At 35.6% G+C, this 19702-nt stretch overlaps 2 protein-coding genes across 3 annotated transcripts in view; both read right to left on the bottom strand.

Moving 5' to 3' along the window:
* The window catches only part of LOC149086390 (uncharacterized), a 66766-nt gene extending 59104 nt beyond the window's left edge, over window positions 1–7662 (bottom strand). Inside the window, exons 1-5 of the mRNA XM_089231771.1 lie at window positions 7197–7662; window positions 2280–2311; window positions 1115–1251; window positions 547–647; window positions 271–380 (exon numbers count right to left, since the gene is read on the bottom strand). Coding sequence (XP_089087897.1) covers window positions 271–380; window positions 547–647; window positions 1115–1251; window positions 2280–2311; window positions 7197–7211 — 395 coding nt within the window. The 5' untranslated portion in view covers window positions 7212–7662. The remainder of the gene's footprint in view (window positions 1–270; window positions 381–546; window positions 648–1114; window positions 1252–2279; window positions 2312–7196) is intronic.
* A 4702-nt stretch (window positions 7663–12364) lies between these two features.
* Lrp4 (LDL receptor related protein 4) overlaps window positions 12365–19702 on the bottom strand; it is a 284958-nt gene continuing 277620 nt past the window's right edge. For both annotated transcript variants that reach the window (XM_089255230.1, XM_089255241.1), the window contains exon 35: window positions 12365–18264. In XM_089255230.1, the coding sequence (XP_089111356.1) occupies window positions 18037–18264 (228 nt within the window). In that variant the 3' untranslated portion in view covers window positions 12365–18036. The remainder of the gene's footprint in view (window positions 18265–19702) is intronic.

Raw genomic sequence — 19702 nt, 5'->3', positions numbered from 1 at the left:
ATAGAGTTACTGATGAGGAGTCTTGAAAGAAGGGACAGGGAGTTTTAAATGTATGTATTTCATTATTTCATCTGCTCTAGGTTGGAATATCTTGTTGCTTTTGTATGGAAAGAGGTTAAAATATGAAAAGTTTTGAAAAATTCAAGGGATGCCTAGCATGAAGAATTAGCACCAGTTTCCAGAGTATTGCTCTCTAAGGCATGGGTATTCAAACATTTTGGCTTTGGGGGGGGGGAGAGATTGCTATTTGGGGGAGAGAAGCTTACTTACTTGGTAAAATTTTGCATTATAGATGCTAGAGACATAGCATTCATCCATCGTTTCATACTTTCTTTACAATCTGCAGCAAAGTAATATGTTTTCATGTTTTGATGTTCTGCCTGAAATATGAGTCATATGTAATTACAAAATGATATGAAGCCATACATTTATGCATTTAACAGCATTCATGATTTATGAATGTTAAAGAAAACAAACGATATAAAAAAAACTGTTGATATTAATACATACAATCAGAGCTACATAATATAAGAAGGCATTAGTTACTTTGAATGAAAATTTCTTGGAAATGCGGTCTTCACTGATACACGGATTAATTTTGTAGCTTGGAAGCAACACTGTAGAGAAAACCTTGTCTTCATTGTGAGCTACAATACAAAGGGCAAAAACAATACTTCAGTGTTTTAAAAATTATTAATTCATGTCAAAAAAAAAAAAAAAAACCACCAATCTCCTTTGCGATTTATATAAAGAAATATTGCAGAATACTTATTTGTAATATGTAATTTGGTAAAAATCAACATATTTTGTGTATATATTTGTAACCGAAAGGTTACATTGCTAGAGCTTTTTCAGAACGTTAATTCTTTAAAAATATAAAAACTATACATTAATTAAACGCAATTTAAAAGAAAACAATTTTTTTGCTCTTGCAGCTTATACGAGTAAAAAGATAGGGCATGTACCATAATTTTCATTTTCTTGCCTTTCAACACCCAGGTGAATGAAGAGGGGAGGAGGAAAGGGAGCTTTTACACTTAAATAAAGCTAACCAAATACCTTTATATTAAACCATTAGAATTTGAAAACAGGAAAAATATAAAATACAACTTACATTTATAAAAAAACAAGCAGAAGTCAGCCAGTACACACCAACGTCGTTTCCACTGTTTCAAACCTCCACCTTCCAATTTGTACAGCCAACCTTTCAAAACTACTAATGACTGTATGTCTCTTTTGACAACAGGAGAGCTGGAATCCAAAATAAAAGGTATTGATCATGAAATTTAATTATATTAAACAAAAACTACATACTAGGCCAGGACTTGACAAATTTTAGAGGTGCTAATTTGCCATAATTATTAGAAAATCAGTATTGGCATCTAAAATTTTCTATGTGTGATTGATAAATTGGCACTAATTTTATGATTTCACAAGTTTTTCTTTTAACATGGGCAGGGGACATTAAGCCCCTAAAAAGTTGAAAAAGTATTTAAAAGTGTTGAAGTGAAAACTATTATTTAGGACATTTTTCCTGAGTGATAAACCATGATTGGCTCTTACATAGCTATTGCCCAATTGTTTTTTTATTTGTCAAGCCCTGGACTAGACCAGTCATTTTTCAAAATTAATAATAACATACATTGGGGGGGGGGAAGGAATTTTTCACCAGTAACTATAACTACTAAACCACATATTCCTCTGCAGAACTTCTAATGAACTGGTGCATGTTGCAATCTGCATGTACATCAGGCATCTTCAACCTGTTACTCGCGAGCACACGGTGCTCCCTGAAGTACCTAGGGAGTTCGATACTCATTTCCAATTTTGTGCTCGTGAACACTTAATCAACGTTCCAATTAAAAAAACCTTGTAAAAATTACATTCAAGGATTAAAATCATACTGATTTCATGCATTCGTATGTTAAACTTGCTGTAAGGATGCTCTTTTTTTGATGATGGGTACAGGCAGTGCTCGTGACTAGAAAAAGTGACCTCTTGAAGACCTCTGATGTATGTGTTGTGAACCTACTGCAAAGTTTGCCTATGTGTAATGCCTGTTATGTGCAGCGCTTCCATCTGCCACCAATTTTTCTATGACTGAAGTATGAGGAATGAATAATTGTATTGTAGTAGGCCTGTTGCTCTCTGTGGTTAGTGCACTAAGACTATGATTTTCCATTGTGGAACAGCATCAGTCATATAAATCACACATAGAAATGAAAATAATATTGATGTTTTTAGTCACATAGTCAAAAAAGAAAAAGTAATACAATTACCGTATGCTCCCATAACTTCTGCGACGCATGGGCTAAAAAATAAAAACAAAATTTTATGAGTAAAATTTATCAAATTATACTTTTTAAAAATGTCTCAAAGAATGTGACTTTTTGTCACATTTTCTTTCACTAAGAGAAAAACCTTCATATTAGAAAAAAAATTAAGATTTTTTGGTTGATGACACTCAATTACTTTAGCCATGTCAAGTCCATTACATGTGAATGATATGCAAGTTGTTCTAGCATCTAGGAATACCATGGAAGATAATTTTTTTTTGCGTGTTGGCTTGAAGGGTCTATGGATAGTCTTCTTACAGGCTATACCATTTCTTTTTTTCATTTCTTCAGTCTATCAAAGTTTTTATATTTTTGTATTCATATGAGATTGTTAAGGTTTAATGCACGAGGGCCAGTAAAAAGATTTATTTTGTGTTCAGTGTTTTCCAATTTTTAATATTTTCGAATAATTTTCTTTTAAAAAAAATATATAGTCTGTTTTAATTTGCTGTTTTTCTATGTTTGATATTGAGACTAGAATTGAATATTTTTGGCATTTGTATACAGTGAATCCTTGTTATAATGATACTTGTTAGGGGTCATTCAATTCATTGATGACAAGGGAGGAGGGGGGGGGGGGTTGGACGATGCTTATGTCATCAACCACTCTTTATGAAAATATGAAATTTTCTTAATTTCATCTTATTCGGTGCTCAAAAACAAGAAAAACCTTTCTGTAGTTTGTGGGCACTTGAAGTAACATTCTTCCCTATTGACAAGTGCCCTACACAGACACTTTAATAATCACTAAATGTCCGGGCCACTCAAGTGCTCTGGAACTGTGCCGCACATCACTCAAGTAATCCATAATTATGCAGCGGATCACTTAAGTAATCTGGGAGTGTGCCGTGGGTAACTTGAGTGATGTAGAACAGCACTGGGTGCCGTTTAAGTGCTCTAAAACTGTGCCACATGTCATTCAAGGGATCTCTAAATGGGCCACAAATTGCTTAAGTATTCTGGAACTGTGTCACGGGTCGCTTAAGTGGTCTGCAAATCTGCCACAGGCCTACTTGAATGATCTGAAATTGTGCCACGGGTCACTTAAGCGATCCGTAAATATGTCGCTTAGTTCATTTTCACAAAATTAGGTTGGGAAGGGCAGGCCACATCAGATAACCCCCAGGGCCACATTTGGTGCACGGGCCAAAGGTTTATCATATATGGCTTACAGGGTGAATTGAATTTCTTAAAAATAGATTTTGAGTTCTTCAAATAGCATTCAAATTAATAGAAATTGATTATAATGATATGTAAAGGTATTTTCTTTCGAAATTGTAATTAAAAAAATTTTTTTTTGCATTAGAAAAAAAATTTTTTGATTGTGAGGTGGGGGAGAGATAAGATGAAATTTTGCTGATGGGAGAGGGGGGGGGGGGGTCAGGGTTTTGCTGACAAAGGGGGGAGGGGGTAAAAACCGGCTAAAAATTTGCTGACATAATACTTGAATGGCCCCTTATAACGATAAATCCCTCCACAATGATGTTTTTTCAAGCCCTGTTTGTATACTGTTACCTGTTCTTGTAATGATATTACATCAACGTGCCCGCCCCGTTTTGCAAATTGGCAAATTTCAGGCTTGGCAGTAACATATACATATATTTTTTTGGTGATTTCCTATTCAGCCTTTTATCACTTTTCTTCCGGTTTTTTTCCTGTCATATATTTTATTATAATAATTTCTTTTGGATTTCATGCCATCCACTATTGGATAACGTCTGAAGATGATATCATCATCCCTCCCTCCCTTAAACGTCACTACTTATAATAGCCTTTTGCATGGTGATGTGCTACATTGGAATGAATGAAGCCATTAGCATTTTGAAATGCATTTTTTGTTTGTTTTTTTATACATATTATAGTTTATTCTGTTTTCCCTAGTATGTTACATTGTTTATCTTGTTAGAATATCTTGTTTAGGATCTTTTTCTCTTAGGAATGTACAACATCCCTGTTGTACATTCTTATTTCCATTTAAATTTTTTTTGCATGATAGCTGTTTTTATTTTTATCCTGTACTTGGGATGGGAATCGAATTTCCCATCAGCTAACTGCATCCTGAAGCTATTCCCTCACTACCAGCGCCCTCTACTGGGACTTTGAGCTGTCCCATTAGCATTGAATCCAGAGACAGTTTTTGCCCTGACCACTGTATTATTTAAGAGAGTCCGAGTTTATGAAGTCCAGAGAATATTCATTTATATATCCGAAGGGACTGTTGTATTACTTAAAAGAGAGTCCTGGGTTTTATTATTTTCGATCCCGTATCTGGTCTAAGGATGTTATATTTTAAATATTTATTCCTTATTTAGTATAGAATGTTTTGTTATTGTTTCTGTTGTTCATTTTCTTATCGTAATTTTTTTTGTTTTTAACAGCTATAGTATTATCCCCTTTTCTGGAGATTTTTATTTCTTCAGCATGACTCGTCCTGTCATCTTTTTGAATGTTTTTCTTGCGAATGAAAGATCAAAACATTCCTAAAAGTGATTATATTGTAGATGTTCCCAGGTGATTCTCTGAGTCATCCTGTATAAGTATTCTCTGTGGGTACGTACATGGATGTTTATTTGGTGTATGGCAGAATAAAAAAGTGACATCACTTCCGTGTGTCTCATCTGAGAGTGCATATGCATTAGTGGCAAGTGGATGTTTAAGAATTAATTAATTAGGATTCTGCTCAGCATACGCTGTTAGCCCAGTTCATAGAAGGTGGAACTGGCAGTACGATGGTTGGTGGTTCGAATCCTGCAATCAACTCGTTCCCCCTACTTTCATGTCCCATTTTTTCTCTATATTACTTACATCTTCAATGTTTTGTGTGATTACCAATTCATTTTTTCTAGTTTTCCACTTGCGTTCAAAGTTGATATTGGGCTTTCAGTCATCCCTGTGGAGCATGCATGCCTCCCCAAAGGGCAAGCTGACAGGGCTCCAGCCCGGGACTTGAAACAATTTTCATGTAATTTCAGTTTTTTAACACTATAAATTCACTACAGCGGGGGTCTGCCAAAGATCCCCAGTCTAGGGGTCCTACTGCAGGTTGTGGGGGCCATAGCGCGAGCCTTCATGACAACCGATTAATTTTTAATTACTTATATTTACGAGTGAAGGCTCATGTTCGCTGCATGGGCGACGAGCGAAGCATGCACACCTGTTCCCTGCACGAGCAGTCATGACAAAATAAAAGTGAAATCGCATGCAGCCATTATAACATGGATGTAACATAATTGTTTTATCTATTTACAAAAAGTATGCCAAGCTCACGTACATAAACTAAAGGCATATTTATAAGCGTTAAGTGATTTAGTAGGTAACTAAATTTCAAGTTGGCAAGTTCTCAAAGTGTCCACATATTAAATGGGCTTAGTAAATGATCATTGGATGATTTTCATAGCAGGTCTACTTAACCGAAAAAGAAAGAATCTGGTTTATTTACTTCTTAACTAAATCACTTGAAAACTTAGTGGTGTGTAAACGGCCCTAAACATCTGCATACACTTTAAAGTAGTAATTAAAATGTGGTTAACTAAACCACTTAACACATGTAAATGGGACTTAATCATGTAATGGGCCCAGAATTCAATCAAATCTTCCATACAATGAATAAACATCCGGCTCCATATACGCATCTTCTGCAGAGGCACATTTATGGTTTTTCTGCCTGCGAGCTACACAAAATTTGCAGCAATTCTCACATTCTAGTATAATTTTCTTGACTACTATTTTTTAGAATTCGCTACCCCGTGGTGTAACCCACTTGGCTTCCCTCCATTCCTGCATGTGCATTTGTCACTATTTATCTCTAAGTCACTATTTTGGTCACTCCCATGCTCACACACTCTTTAAGTCACTCAGATGCTTGCATACAGTTTTGGTCACTCACAAGCTTGCACACACTCTAGATCAGTGTTTGGATACTAACAGACTTTCACACTCTCCAAGTCCATTCTTTTGGTCATTCACATGCTTGCACGCACTCTAGCTCATTCACTGACCTGTGCTCTCGCTCTGTAGGTCATTATTTTGGTCATTCACATGCTTGCACACACTCTAGCTCATTCACTGACTTGGGCTCTGGCTCTGTAGGTCATTATTTTGGTCATTCACATGCTTGCATACACTCTAGCTCATTCACTGACCTGGGCTCTCGCTCTGTAGGTCATTATTTTGGTCATTCGCATGCTTGCACACACTCTAGCTCATTCACTGACCTGGGCTCTGGAGCTGTAGGTCATTAATTTGGTCATTCACATGCTTGCTCACGCTCTAAGTCACACTTTTGCTCACTTACATGCTTAGGTCACTTTTTTTGGTGACTCACTGACCCAGCCTCGAGCTATTACAAAATTTTGCTGCCTTTCCCCCATTCTAATTTTCTTGGCCAATCATTTCATTTGCCACCCACTAAGTCCCCCTTCCCCTGTAAATATGTCACTGATCCTCTGCCATAAGTATTCAAATGTGTGAAGGAATTTTTTTTTTTTTTTTTAGTTTTGACATAGTTTCATCCACCTTGCGAAACAATGTCCCATTATTTGGGCGTTTGTTATTTCGCAGAACATCTCGCGACCCCTCCCGTCTCCCACCCCTAGTTCACTGACGCGACCTTTTCCTTCCCCCCCCCGCCCGCACACACACACACTTTGGGAACCCATTGGACTACAACAATGAAGTTGAAATGACCTCAATTTAAAAGGAAAAACACTTTCCAATGAAATTAAAGAACCACTACCCCAGCGTTTCGAGTGTTTAACAAGAGATGTCGTTATAGCAGGGTTCAATAGAGTGACACGTGTGAACTAGTATGTATTATAAACAATTAACACATTTGACTTTTAATTACTTAACAAAACTCACCAAAACGGCTTCCATGTTGAAGGATAAATTAAAAAAAAAAAAAAAAAATTATGTTTGCTAAGTGTACACGTTGTTCGACAGCAGTTTCGGTGGTGGATGAGAGGATGCGGCGATGATGATGGTGATAATGACAACAAAACTCATTATTTGCTGGTTAAAGGCTAATTATTAATACTCAGCTCCGAATGATTCCAACACATTCAAATGTTCCGCTGTATAATAATACTGCGGCAACAACAAAACACCCCGTGCAATGCATTAAACTTGGCTGCATCGGGGCTTATTTAACTTAAACATGTAAATAACGTCAAGTATATATGTATACAAAAAGCAGGAGTGAAAGTTCGACCTCCCGTCGGCCCTGGCGGCGACGCCAACTTGTTTTCATTAAAACTGGCCGTCAACATAAAAGAAAAAAAAAAAAAGAAGGATTAACTGCATTCCGATGGACTTATTGCCCTCGCGTCCTCCTCCCCCCTCTCTCCACCAGTTTATCTATTTTATTAATTATCAGTAGAGTGATTGAAAAATTTCGATAAAACTATCCATTATCCATGATAAAGTAACTGATTTGGGTTGAGTTTCTTCAGTTTTTCTTTTTTTTACGTGACAGTAGAATGTCTGTTTGATTGGTTTTTAACTTTAGAGTGAGGTGACTATACGTCCCGTATTTCCCGGGACAGTCCTGGTATTTGCTGTATTTTTGGCCGTCCCGACTTTTTGGCAAAAGTGTCCTGGTTTTCCCGTATTTTACATGAAATCTACTTGAATTTTTATTCTTTATTGAAATCAAAGATTGAAATTATTTTTCAACTCATAAATTATATTGTGATGATTACGACTATAAATTAGAATATTAATCTCTCACATTTGTTTTGGAGAACGTTTTGTTTTTCGTGGAATTCATTTTAATCCACTGCAATTGCAGTAATGCTTCATTTCCCGCCATTGTGATTTTCCGTAATTTCAACAATATTTGGCAACTTTGTTCGTATTTGGCGTCATTTTTGGCGCTAGTTGGCAATGTCCTGTATTTTACCGAATTTGGAATTCCAATTTCCCGTATTTCTCTCGAGGAAATATGGTCACCCTACTTCAGCGGAGAAATGTTTTTTTTTTAGATTCAGGTCACAAAAAGATGAACGAATATATTTGAATGAATATTTTGATTATGGATGCGTCAAATTATTGTTTCATTCCAGTTTTTCCCCCTCTAAATAAAGTACATACATTTTCGGGAAAGTTTTTCAACTCCGGCAGAGTGGATACACATCTCTGACCATATTCAGGAAAAAAACGCTCGTGACATCTAGTCATTAGTGCTCAAAGGAGGAATTCAAATTTGCAGTCTCTATTGAAATCGAAGATTAAAGAAAATTTTCGTAACTTTTTCTAGTTGTAATGTCATAGTTATGAGCAACAACTATAGGGTTAACTGATTCGGAAACTCGAAAAAGAGGACGCATGCACGCACAATTTCTACAAGAGATGGCGGCACCATTCGAATCAATAAAACCCATCCGCACTCTAAAAAGAGTGTCCCAGGGATATATGTTGTAAAATGGAAAAAAAAAACCAACTATTTTCTTAGAAAAAAAAGAAAGAATTCCGGAAACTTCGAAAAGGAGGACAAAAGGGCGAATTTTCCGAAACAAAGGATGACGCTTGAAATGACATGAAAAAAGGAGGATGACTGGAAACCACACAACGTAAAATTTAATTAATCATTCCACATTGCAGTTTTTTTTGCTGTCATCAATTGATCGATTAATAAAGTGTCAAAAGAAAAATTTAAAAGACGAGAAATAACAGATTTTTGATAATTTTTCCACTTACTGTCATCTACCGACAAAAATAATATTTAACAAATAAAATCGCGAAGACAGAATATCTGCTGCCATCTGTGAGCGATCGGAAAAACTCATTTTAATTCTGCAATGCGATAACAGATGGCAGTATATAAATTTGCTCAATTTTACTGTGTTTACTTTTTCAACCGCATGAACAAATCAAATCGAAAATAATTTAGTATGTTGAAGGCTCGTTTTGCTACAATGTGGAAAGAAATTTCGAAAATGAAGTCCCACTACAGAGAGCAGGCATCAATATTCGTATTGCGAATTAATTGCCGGGTGACAGAAAACTCTATTTTGCTAGCAGGCATGGCCCTCGCAAGGATTGGGCTGACAGCAGGTCAGGATGGACTTGAAAGCAGGGCTGCAACTATATGTTTGGTCACCCAGGGCAAGTGCGCATTTTGGCGCCCCTTTGTAATGTTGAAGGAGAAGGTTTGAAAATAAAATTTGCGCCCCTTCTTGTCCGGGGCACGAGACCCGCCTGCTCCCACGTAGTTGCGGCTCTTCTTGAAAGTCTAGGGGGGCACGATGATGTTAATTCATACATACTACATTAGGTCAGTCGACTCCACCTTTGACGCTGGGGCTCAACTGTACAACAGAACTGCTAAAAAAAGTGTCAGAGTATAGTAGTAAAAGTAATATGGTCCGTCTTAACTCATGGGCAGAAAGCCCTTGTTCCTCAAAAGAAAAATGGTGGAAATTTTTGAGAGTAAAAAGTTTTTGTCTGGTGAGGCTTCAGAAAAATCACTTGGGCCGTAGACACATGAAGTTTTTAAGACGGCCCTGCCTGGTAGAGCTCTATCCCTGGGGTCAGGAATGTGATTCTCGTCATTTTCTGTTTTATCACACTGTAAAATCACCATTGAAAGGCTCCAGCTTGCTGGAAAATCCCGGCCAGGGGGGGGGGGGAGCCCTGCTCCAAATATGTGGGGGTCACTCTAGACCACGTTGGGAGTCTAGAGCATAGTTTCCCAAACTTTTTTTCCCATCGCCCCCTTCAGAAATGTTTTTCTCCCAGCGGCCCCCAACACTATCTAACCCATAGAATTCTATGATATACCCGTACTTTCTACCGCCCCTCGAAACATTCCATCGCCCCCAGTGGGCGTTAACGCCCACGTTGGGAATCACTGCTCTAGACGGTCCTTTAAAAATTGACGTTAGAAGTGGGATGACAGTAAAAGTGGTAAAAGTTACACTGGGCGCGACTGTATAATGTCTTTACTAAAAAAAAGTCGTTTCAATATTTTCCACTACATTATTTTCTTTGTTCAAAATGATGATAGAAAATAGAGTTAAGCCAGGGCATGGGCGGAGATACGGGGAGGTTCGCATCGCCCCCCAATGTATATATGTGTAGATGAGAATTGACATCGTCATCATCGTGCCCCACAGCAATAATGACCATGCTCCCCCAACTTTCAAGTCTATCTCCGCCTGAGCCAGGGCATTCAAACTTCCTCCATGCAAGTCTACCTACGGTTACAATGTCCCCATTGTGGTTAATCCTTATTGTATTCCCAAACCAAAAAAACCATGTCAAGGCACTCTGTAGGCACACAATAATAGCGTAAGCTCAGAATCCCTAGAAATACAGAGGCGTCACATGTCAGCTCACCGCGACGCCCCGAGAAGAACCGTGGGTGAATAGGGTGACGTCCCGTATTTTCCGGGGCAATCACGGTTTTTTTGTCTATTCCGACTTTTTTTTGAAAAAAAAAATACATCGGATTTTTTCTATTTTTTTGGTCGAAGTTTTCTTCAATTTGTAATTTAATCAAAAACATTGATACAAATAATTTTCAATGGATTTATAGAATGCAAAAAAATTATCATATTCGCATTTCTCTTGGTGGGGGGGGGGGAATGTATCACCCCCCCATAGATCCGAGCCTGTGCTATCCAACAGCAGTATTTGCAGGATTCTCTCAAGGGAAATGTTTTCTTTTCGATTTCTATAGAGAAAAACATCAAAATCTCATCTCAACGGAAACAGGTTGGGGGCTGAATTTTCTCTCCTTGCGCATGACAGTCCTATCCAATATATTAGTCAGAATGGATATTCTTTTTGTACGTTTTTTACGCATAATCTCACCGTAAAACTTTTCTCATCGGCATTTGAACTAATTTTTAATCATTAAATCTCAACACCTTCAAAAATAAATTCATGACTTTTTATCAAGACAAAAATTTCGATCAAATTCTTAGTTGAATTTAGACGAGTGTCACGCTGTAGTGTTGTGCAGGTTGAGCATTGTCAGAACGCGCATGCGCGGGTGTGTCTCTGGCTGTAACGTTTAGCAACTTATCGCCAAACGTTCGCTATTTCCGACTACTTTATTAGGAATGCATCTGCCGATTGGTGATGTAAATGAATCACATTTAACCTGTGCAACGGTTAAAAAAAAATTAAATTTTATTAAAATAAAAAATAAATTTAAGATCACACACACATTAAAATCCAAAAAAATGGAAATGGGGGAAAGAAAACCGTAGCCGAGTTTGTGGGACTCGAACCCACAACCTTCCTATGTGCGTCTCACGTTCTAACTGCTCTATTAATCGCGAATGTCGGGCCATTGTAGAATTAAGTATATCCATTATATTAAATGTCGTCAGGAAATATGTTGGGACCAACCAACAGTAGCCAGAAAAGCACGCGCTAATCACGCGCATTCGCGTTCTGACAATGCTTAACCCGCACAACAGCCAGACGCTTCGGAATTTAGTCCTACGAATTTTTCGATCAATGAAGATTTTACTGCCTTGGATTCAGCTAAAACGAACATTTTTGTTAATATGGATACACGTGCTAACCTAACACAGCCACGTTCATCATATGAATTAGTCACTCATATTAGATTGATTTATGTTCTCGAAATCACTTTCCAGAAGCATCTCCACTTCTCTTTCATAGTTTTTTTGAATAATTTTACACAAAATAAAAGATTAAACTCAGAGAAAATGTGCAATGAATGTTTTCAGTGTGCACAACCCCAGTAGCACACCGATATGGAACGACATAGAGATTTCGATATCGTTCGACGTAGAAATGGCATACATTTGTTGACGTAGTTCGACATAGAGAAATTTGGATTATTTCAAAAGGTTAGCCGAGGTATTACTGTAATCGATATCAACGATTTGTATAACCCGATACATTATGATTTAACAGATTTTTTTTTTTAAAAAATGAAATTTTATGTTTCTGTTTCCTCAAAAATAAAGAAAATAAACAATAAATTTTTTTCTTCATTTTATTACAATCGTTTGCAATACTGGTAAATGTTCGTATGAGCAATGATCATAATGTATGATATGTGGAACACTATACAATTTCTTTTTTTTATTATGAAGATGATAAACTGTTCGATTCTTTCTTTTTTTTTTTGATTAAAAAAAAATAATTTGAAAAAATTTCCACAAAGTCACAATAAATTTTCAACACTTCAGCACGACGAAGGTTCGAATAATGGATCGTAATTGACCCGATTTTACAAAAGATTACATCATTCGAAAAACAAACAATTTTCACTTATTTTTAGTTGAATTTATGTAGTAAATGTAATAATGCTTACAAATATCGCAAAAAGTACAGTAATGGACAAAAAAATATAGGAAAGCCAAAGAAAAATTAGATTTATAAATTCTTCCAACAATTGAAATAATAACACATGATATCAAGGTATATGACCAAGAATGTTTATGATTTCTTTTTTCCGCAGAGAACACGATGAAGTAACTACATGAAAAATAACAATTCATAAAAATAAAGCAAGTCCCAATCTTGGAATGTAATTTTATTTTAAACATTAAAAAAAGAAAAAGGGAAATAGAGATATGAAGTGTAAAAATACTATATAAATGTGCACCTGAAAGGAAGATAAATTTACATGAGCAAAAAAGAATCGCTCATCGACAAATTAAAAGGAATGATGACGGCGGTATTTGGAAGTAAAGAAAGACAAACTTCCGCATCCTTTTAATGTGGTGTGAGGTTATTTGACACTGACAATTTCATGATGATCAGCAACCTTTTATAATACAGGGTTGGTGAAAAGTTAAGTGGACGCTGGACACATTTTAAAAATTAATAAAAAATCAATCAAGGTGCTGTTTGAACTAAAATACTTATCATGTGTTATTAGCGTTTTTTTTTTACAAATTAAAAAGTTCAAAATTTCACTCACAGATGGCACTGTATCGAGAAAAATTCTTTAAAAACTGCTTTTTATGCTACTTAATTGATTTTTTAAAATGTGTTCAGGACTTTTCGCCCACTCTGTATTTCTCGTAATTTTGTATCTACCGCGTTTCCCCGAAAATAAAACCCAGCATTATATTGATTTTTGATCCTAAAGATGCACGACTCCATTTACCGAGAGCCCTTGGCTTTAATCTCATGTCTAGCATGAGAACTCTCCTAAAATGAACAATTCTTGTTGATGGGGCTTGCTCTAGCGCATTGGCAGTACAGCTGCGCACTGATTTGAACACTCGTGAAGAAGAAGACCTCATGCGTTAAGACCATCCTGCTTTCAATAGCTTTTTTTATATGCTGTACCTACAAGATCTGCTGTTTCTAACTTCGAGGCTCGAATGCGAGCCGATCTCCTCTTTCAGGAAAGACAGTCTCTCCGCAGAGCCACAGTGGTGGTCGGCTGAAGTTGGTTTTCTGTGGTTCCCAGCTTCGAGGTGCGAATGAAAGCTGATTTTCCCGTTTAAAAGTCTCGCCACAGAGAGCAACAGGCCTACAACAGTAAAATCTTCAATCATTACACTTCACTCATAGTTCGAAAAATAGGAGGCAGATGGCAGCACTATAAGAAGCATTACACAGAAACAAGTTTCACATTAGGTTCACAACACGGCCACACATATTCCACATGTACGAATTCTGTAGAGGTTCCGCAGAGTAATGTGGACGAGGTGCATGTGTGGTATGGTAGTAGTCTCTCCGCAGAGAGCAAGCAGATAACATGAAAATTCAAGCATTTACCATCTTTAGTTCACAATATGTAAGACAGATGGCAGCAATAGCCAGAAACAAGCACAACTGTGCTAACATAAATACATTATGGCCACGTATTTACATACACTCACACAACATTTATCGATTCGTAAGAAATTCCACAGAGGGATGTGTACGAGGTGCATGTTCAGTTGAGTAGTAGTAGTTATTCTTGCGTGAATCCTTACTGTGGAGGTGTTTGCCTATCATCAAAGGCACCCATTTGATTATTTACAGTCGCTTGATTAATATTGTCATTTATGTCAAGAATAAATTTAATTAACAGATGATAACCAGGTAATTATTATTGTAACTAAAATTCAAAGCATTCGTCGAATGCAGCAAGCGATGTAAAAAATGTGTCCGTCTGGCTGACGATTTTAACTAAGGCCTATTTTTGGGGTAGGGCTTATGTTATATAGGAGCATTATGAAAAATCACGCTAGGGTTTATTTTTGGTTAGGTCTTATTTTCGGGGAAACACGGCATATCTTGTTTTGTTTGTTGTTGAAACAAATTGTTTCTTTTCACAGCATGTTCTAAAAGTTTAATTTTTTTTCTCATTCAAGAATATTACTATTCATTTAAACGAAACCATCAATAGGCAATAGCCAGTGCCATTTATGAAGTAAAAGTCAGTTTTCATTAATAATATTTCTTATCATAAACTCATCAATCTACAAACATAAGAACTTACTCCTCCGTGAAACATAGTATCACTGCGTAAATCATGCAAAAAATGAAGCTAATAATCTAATCGTAATAAAAATAATATTGTTATCTATATAGAATTAATCGTGGGGTGGTAGAAACAGAACGAAAAGAAAAGGCAATATTTCCGTAGTGAAGTAAGAAATATCTTTGAAAAACCGCTCAAAACTAATCTCACTTCCACTCAAATTTCCTCCAACAGGAACTACCCGCACAAAAAACACTTTTACAAAATTCAACGTTCATTATTACACACTTCATTTTTTTTTTCTCCCTTTGGAGATAATCATGATGTATAATATATTTATATGTATATGCTTATATATATATGTGTATAATATTACTAATATACCTGTATATGAATATAGTTACGAGTAATATTGGGAAGAATGTTTTGTTCGTACCAGGAATGTTGTAATGCTGAAATCCTATCTTCTACCGTTTCTTTTCACAGCATACTTAATGAGTTCAGCAATGCACATACAATGTGTTAATTGCGTTGATTGTAAAAAAACAGTTGAGCTACGTAATTTTAATAATTAAATTTAAAAAAAAAATCGAATTTTTTCATAAGAACGCATATGTAGGGAAAATAATAAAATTTTAAATATCTTCACAGTAAAGTTTTAAGCATAATTAAACTCTATAATTCATAAACTGAGAACTTTGCTTTTACTTTGTTTTAAGGAAGCAGCACATCAACATCCCCGCAATGGTGATTGTTTAAACCGGTGAAAATTGTTGCTATGCAGCACATTAACACGTTTAAAGATTCATAAGCGATAACAACATCTTTCCTTTCTTTTTTTTTTCAAATTTTATTTTAGTTAATAACATTAAAGTATCTTTAGTAGAAATATGAAGGCACTGAGATTTTACCTCAGTTCTCAACTCTTTTTTTTTGTTTTGAGAGAATTAGTAGGACAACTTTCCTGTCACCTGTCATTTTTCAGAGAACTAGCGTTTATTTTTTGCTCTCGAAAAGTCACATATTTGATCACACTACCATTTACAGGAAAAATTAGTCCTAAGGAAGGAGAATAAACATTTTGAATTCGTTTTTGAATAATCTACGCTCTTCAATTTAAAAATTCAGGGAAGTGAAATCATGTTTGCTGATTTGTATAATTTTTTGGAAAAAAATTACCAACTGCTGTTTCACAATATTTTGATTAGATTTCGAAATTTTAAAGAAATTATATTTGCATTCGCAGTGGTGCAATATTTCCACTCTCTACGAATTACTAAATCAAACTCTTTAATCAAGGCACTTCCTCTTCTCAAAGATTACAGAAATTTTCGCTAATATTCATTCTTTCGTGCTCGAATTAAACGCGTGCGTCTCCTGATATAGTTTTAAATGAGTGAATAATAAAGGTAAAAAAAAAAGAATGACATGACTGTGCTATGCATGAAAAAAGAAACGTTTCATTGAACATTTTTTCCACCAATATAGCTAAATCGCACAACACATTTTTGAAGATCAGTGATTAAAGTTTATGATGAAAGAAATGTCAAGTAAAAATCATATCTGACCAGAAATTATAAGTTAACATTCATTTATACTTCATAATGCTCGTTAATCAATAAATAATGCCAAAAAATATTCGATGATGACCATAAGGACGTCTGTTTATGTGTTGAATTTGCGCTATCAAATATCAAATGAAACAACTATCAAAAGAAAAAACTATTTTCATTTGCACTTCAATGAAGTAGTCTGAGGTTTCAGAGAGACAAGATTTAAATGTTTATTTTGAAGCTTCTCGTAGACAACGGATTTAACAAGAAATAATAAATTTATTTATCTCGGAAAACATTAAACAATCGTTCTAGTTTGCAAACACCATATCTGTTATTATGGAAGCATTAACAAAAACAATGGATTGAATCTAAATACTAGTAAGCCTATTAGAAGACTGACTTTTAACCCTTTATCTACCACATTATGAAAAGAATAAGAAGAAAATGTTAATAAATGAAAACATATAGTATAATGATAATAATAAATAATTATCATATAATTTATTTGTTAGGTCTTTTTAGTTGTAATTAAAGACAAAAAAAAATTCAGTTTTTTAAACAGAACATGTTATCTAATCTGGTACTTTAAAGCAGTGTTTCTTATCATTTTTTCGCTCAAAGCGCTCTTCTGGCGTTACTTTATCCCTGTAGCACCCCCTGTCTTATCCGAAGCCCTCCTCCCATCTTTCAGGATAGAGACCTTTTTATTCTTATTTAATACATTTTTTTTGAGTACCTAAATTTGCAGTGATTAAAACTTTTATAAATAAGGTCAGCCTCTGCACCGTAAATTTTTGAATGCTTCATTCTTATCATATTTCTATGCAGGGCTTTTTCAACATCCCCCGACGACCATGCCCGGATATGCCCAGGCGTTAAGATGGTTCTGGTTCTATGGGAAGTTCTGCTTGATTCAGAAGGCAGTCACACACACACTTTTTTCCCTCCATATTGCTATTAAATGCTTGATTTCTTCACATAAGAATTTTTTTACAGCTATCTGCGGCCTCCTTTTAATGTCTTGGGGGGGGGGGGCATGTGGCCCCAGATTGAGATCCACCACTTCAAAGTACCGTCAGTAGATAAAGGGTTAAAGCAAAAATGCCAAGATTTATATGTCAGAGATACATAATATCTGAAGCGCATTGGGAACAGTCTTTTCTGCTCAAAATTTTTCTGATGATATTAACGTTTGTATACTTGTTATTTGGACATCGAGATCAATTCAGTCATTTTAGAAACAATCAAGAAAACAGCATTTGATAAAGGTCTTTAAATACGAATTTGGTTGTGTTTTGTTTTTATCGAGCGTAATTGAGTGTTGAGTAGACATTTCTCCCTAGACCTGTAAAAATATTAAAGTACAACATTTTTGAAAATCAATTAAACCAAAGAGAATAAATGATCGCATCTCAAAATTTTGTATTTCTCGTGTGGATGAACAAATTTACTTGCTTCGTGATTCTGGACTTAGAAATGGACTGCGTCAAACATCCAACGGAATTTCGATACATGTCGTATCCTTGCGCATCCTAAGAAACATTCTTCGTTGAAAAGCTGTTCCTCTGATGCGTATTCGTGATTAACTTTCTGGTATACCAAGATTGTTGCGTGGTACGACCGAATTCGATGCTCTGCAACAACAACAACAACAACATGACATACGAATTCGGCGCTGGAAATTGGTAGTTAGCTCGCAAACACTGAGCATAAACGACTCAATTTTTTTTCCCCTTCAGATGTCTGTCTCGACTGTCCGACAGACGTGATCGCTAAGAATGTTGGAAGAAGAAGTCAAAGATTTACACGAAGATGATTTCGCTGTGAGGAAGTTTTGGCGACTATCAATCCTCTGCGGAGGCAACGGTGGTTCTAAGCCATCAACTTCTAAGCTTGCTAATTTGTGACTCAGAGCAGCGACCTCTAAATTGCTGATTTTGCCTTCCTTGCCAGAATAACGCCCCTGAGAAAAAAAGAGAGAGATAAAACAGTAGAAAAAAAGTTTATTCAGTTTCAATCATTGTAGATTATTATAATTGACGTTGTTCCACTTCCAATTATTTTATAAAAAATAACAGTTAATTTAATTTGTGCCTGTTATAATGGATTCCCCCCCCCCCCGCCATAATTGGACATTTTGGATGAGAATAACATCTATTTTTGAATAATTGACGAGAAATTGCTTAAACCAACATCACCAATAGCAGGCTTTTCAGATCATGTTATCTTTCCGATTTTTCATTAGTTCATACAGGAAAACTCAAAAAATTTAACATTTTTTTTATTGGATCATTCCGGCTTGAATATGATCATTAGACTACTTACCCCTTCTCTTGTGGGGATGGGGACGAGATTTAAAAAATATTGATTTAAGCCTTAATTTTTGTTTAAATAACGTATCCGTAAATGTGATAAATCCGGTGATTATGCGTAATCACTGACCATTTTGGTTTGACAAATTTTACGAATTTATTACATTTACTGGTTATTATGTATTACGCCCAGCTCGTATTGGCAATTATGATAAGTCGGTAATGAATTACTTAAATTTACCGAACATTTTGCTCAAACTTCAATCTAAGATGATGGATTCGATCGGTGATGATTATATTATAATTATGTTAAAAAATGTTGACAAATATGTAGAAAGCTAACATTACATTATTACATTTATACGTTTTTTTATCTCTAAGGCCATGATTACATTATAAAAGCTGTATGAAGTTCTTTTATAAAAATGCAATCAATAAGCGCACTGGTTACATTCGCGCGAATGTAACCAGCGTGAATGGTTATTGGTTATTTAGGCTTTTGTTCGTTATATTTTTTCGAGTTTTGTAAAAGATATTTTATCAGACTTTTACAGTGTAATCTCAGCTTAAAACACTTATTTTCATTTAATTTTTATGGCAAAACGTGTGCCCATCACGTACGGAGAAACTGATTAAGGGATTGAATTTAAGTGACACACACATGATTTCTCCAATAAATTCATCATACTTGTAAACTTCGTTCGGGAATTATGCTCAATTATTGGTAGAAGTGATAAATTTAGGAACATTTATCAAACTTACCGAGACGATTGGTGATTATGGATAATTTCCATATTTTTATAGTTTACTCGAGTTCTTAACAGTTGAATTCAACCAAACAAACATCGTTTATCCCCAGAGCCATCTTATACCCAAGAATTCTAGCTTCCCATGCAGAGGTTTATCAGTCCTCTCTTTGTAAGACCATGTTTGTCTTTCAGAATCATGAACTGACGAATATGACGTTCATGTGGAAAGTTCTAATTATGTATTGTAGTGTGCGTGTGTATACACATCACGTATTAATTATTATTTTTCCATCGCTCGATCTACCGCTTTCAAAATTTGTCAGTTTAGTTTTTTTTCCAA

The sequence above is a fragment of the Pholcus phalangioides genome, unplaced genomic scaffold (assembly GCF_987345545.1).
Source record: "Pholcus phalangioides strain wild (caught in Gottingen) unplaced genomic scaffold, Ppha-v1.0 ptg000004l_1, whole genome shotgun sequence".
NCBI lineage: Eukaryota > Metazoa > Arthropoda > Arachnida > Araneae > Pholcidae > Pholcus > Pholcus phalangioides.
The sequence above is the reverse complement of the archived record's forward strand: the minus strand, read 5'-3'. Positions and strand labels throughout refer to the sequence as shown.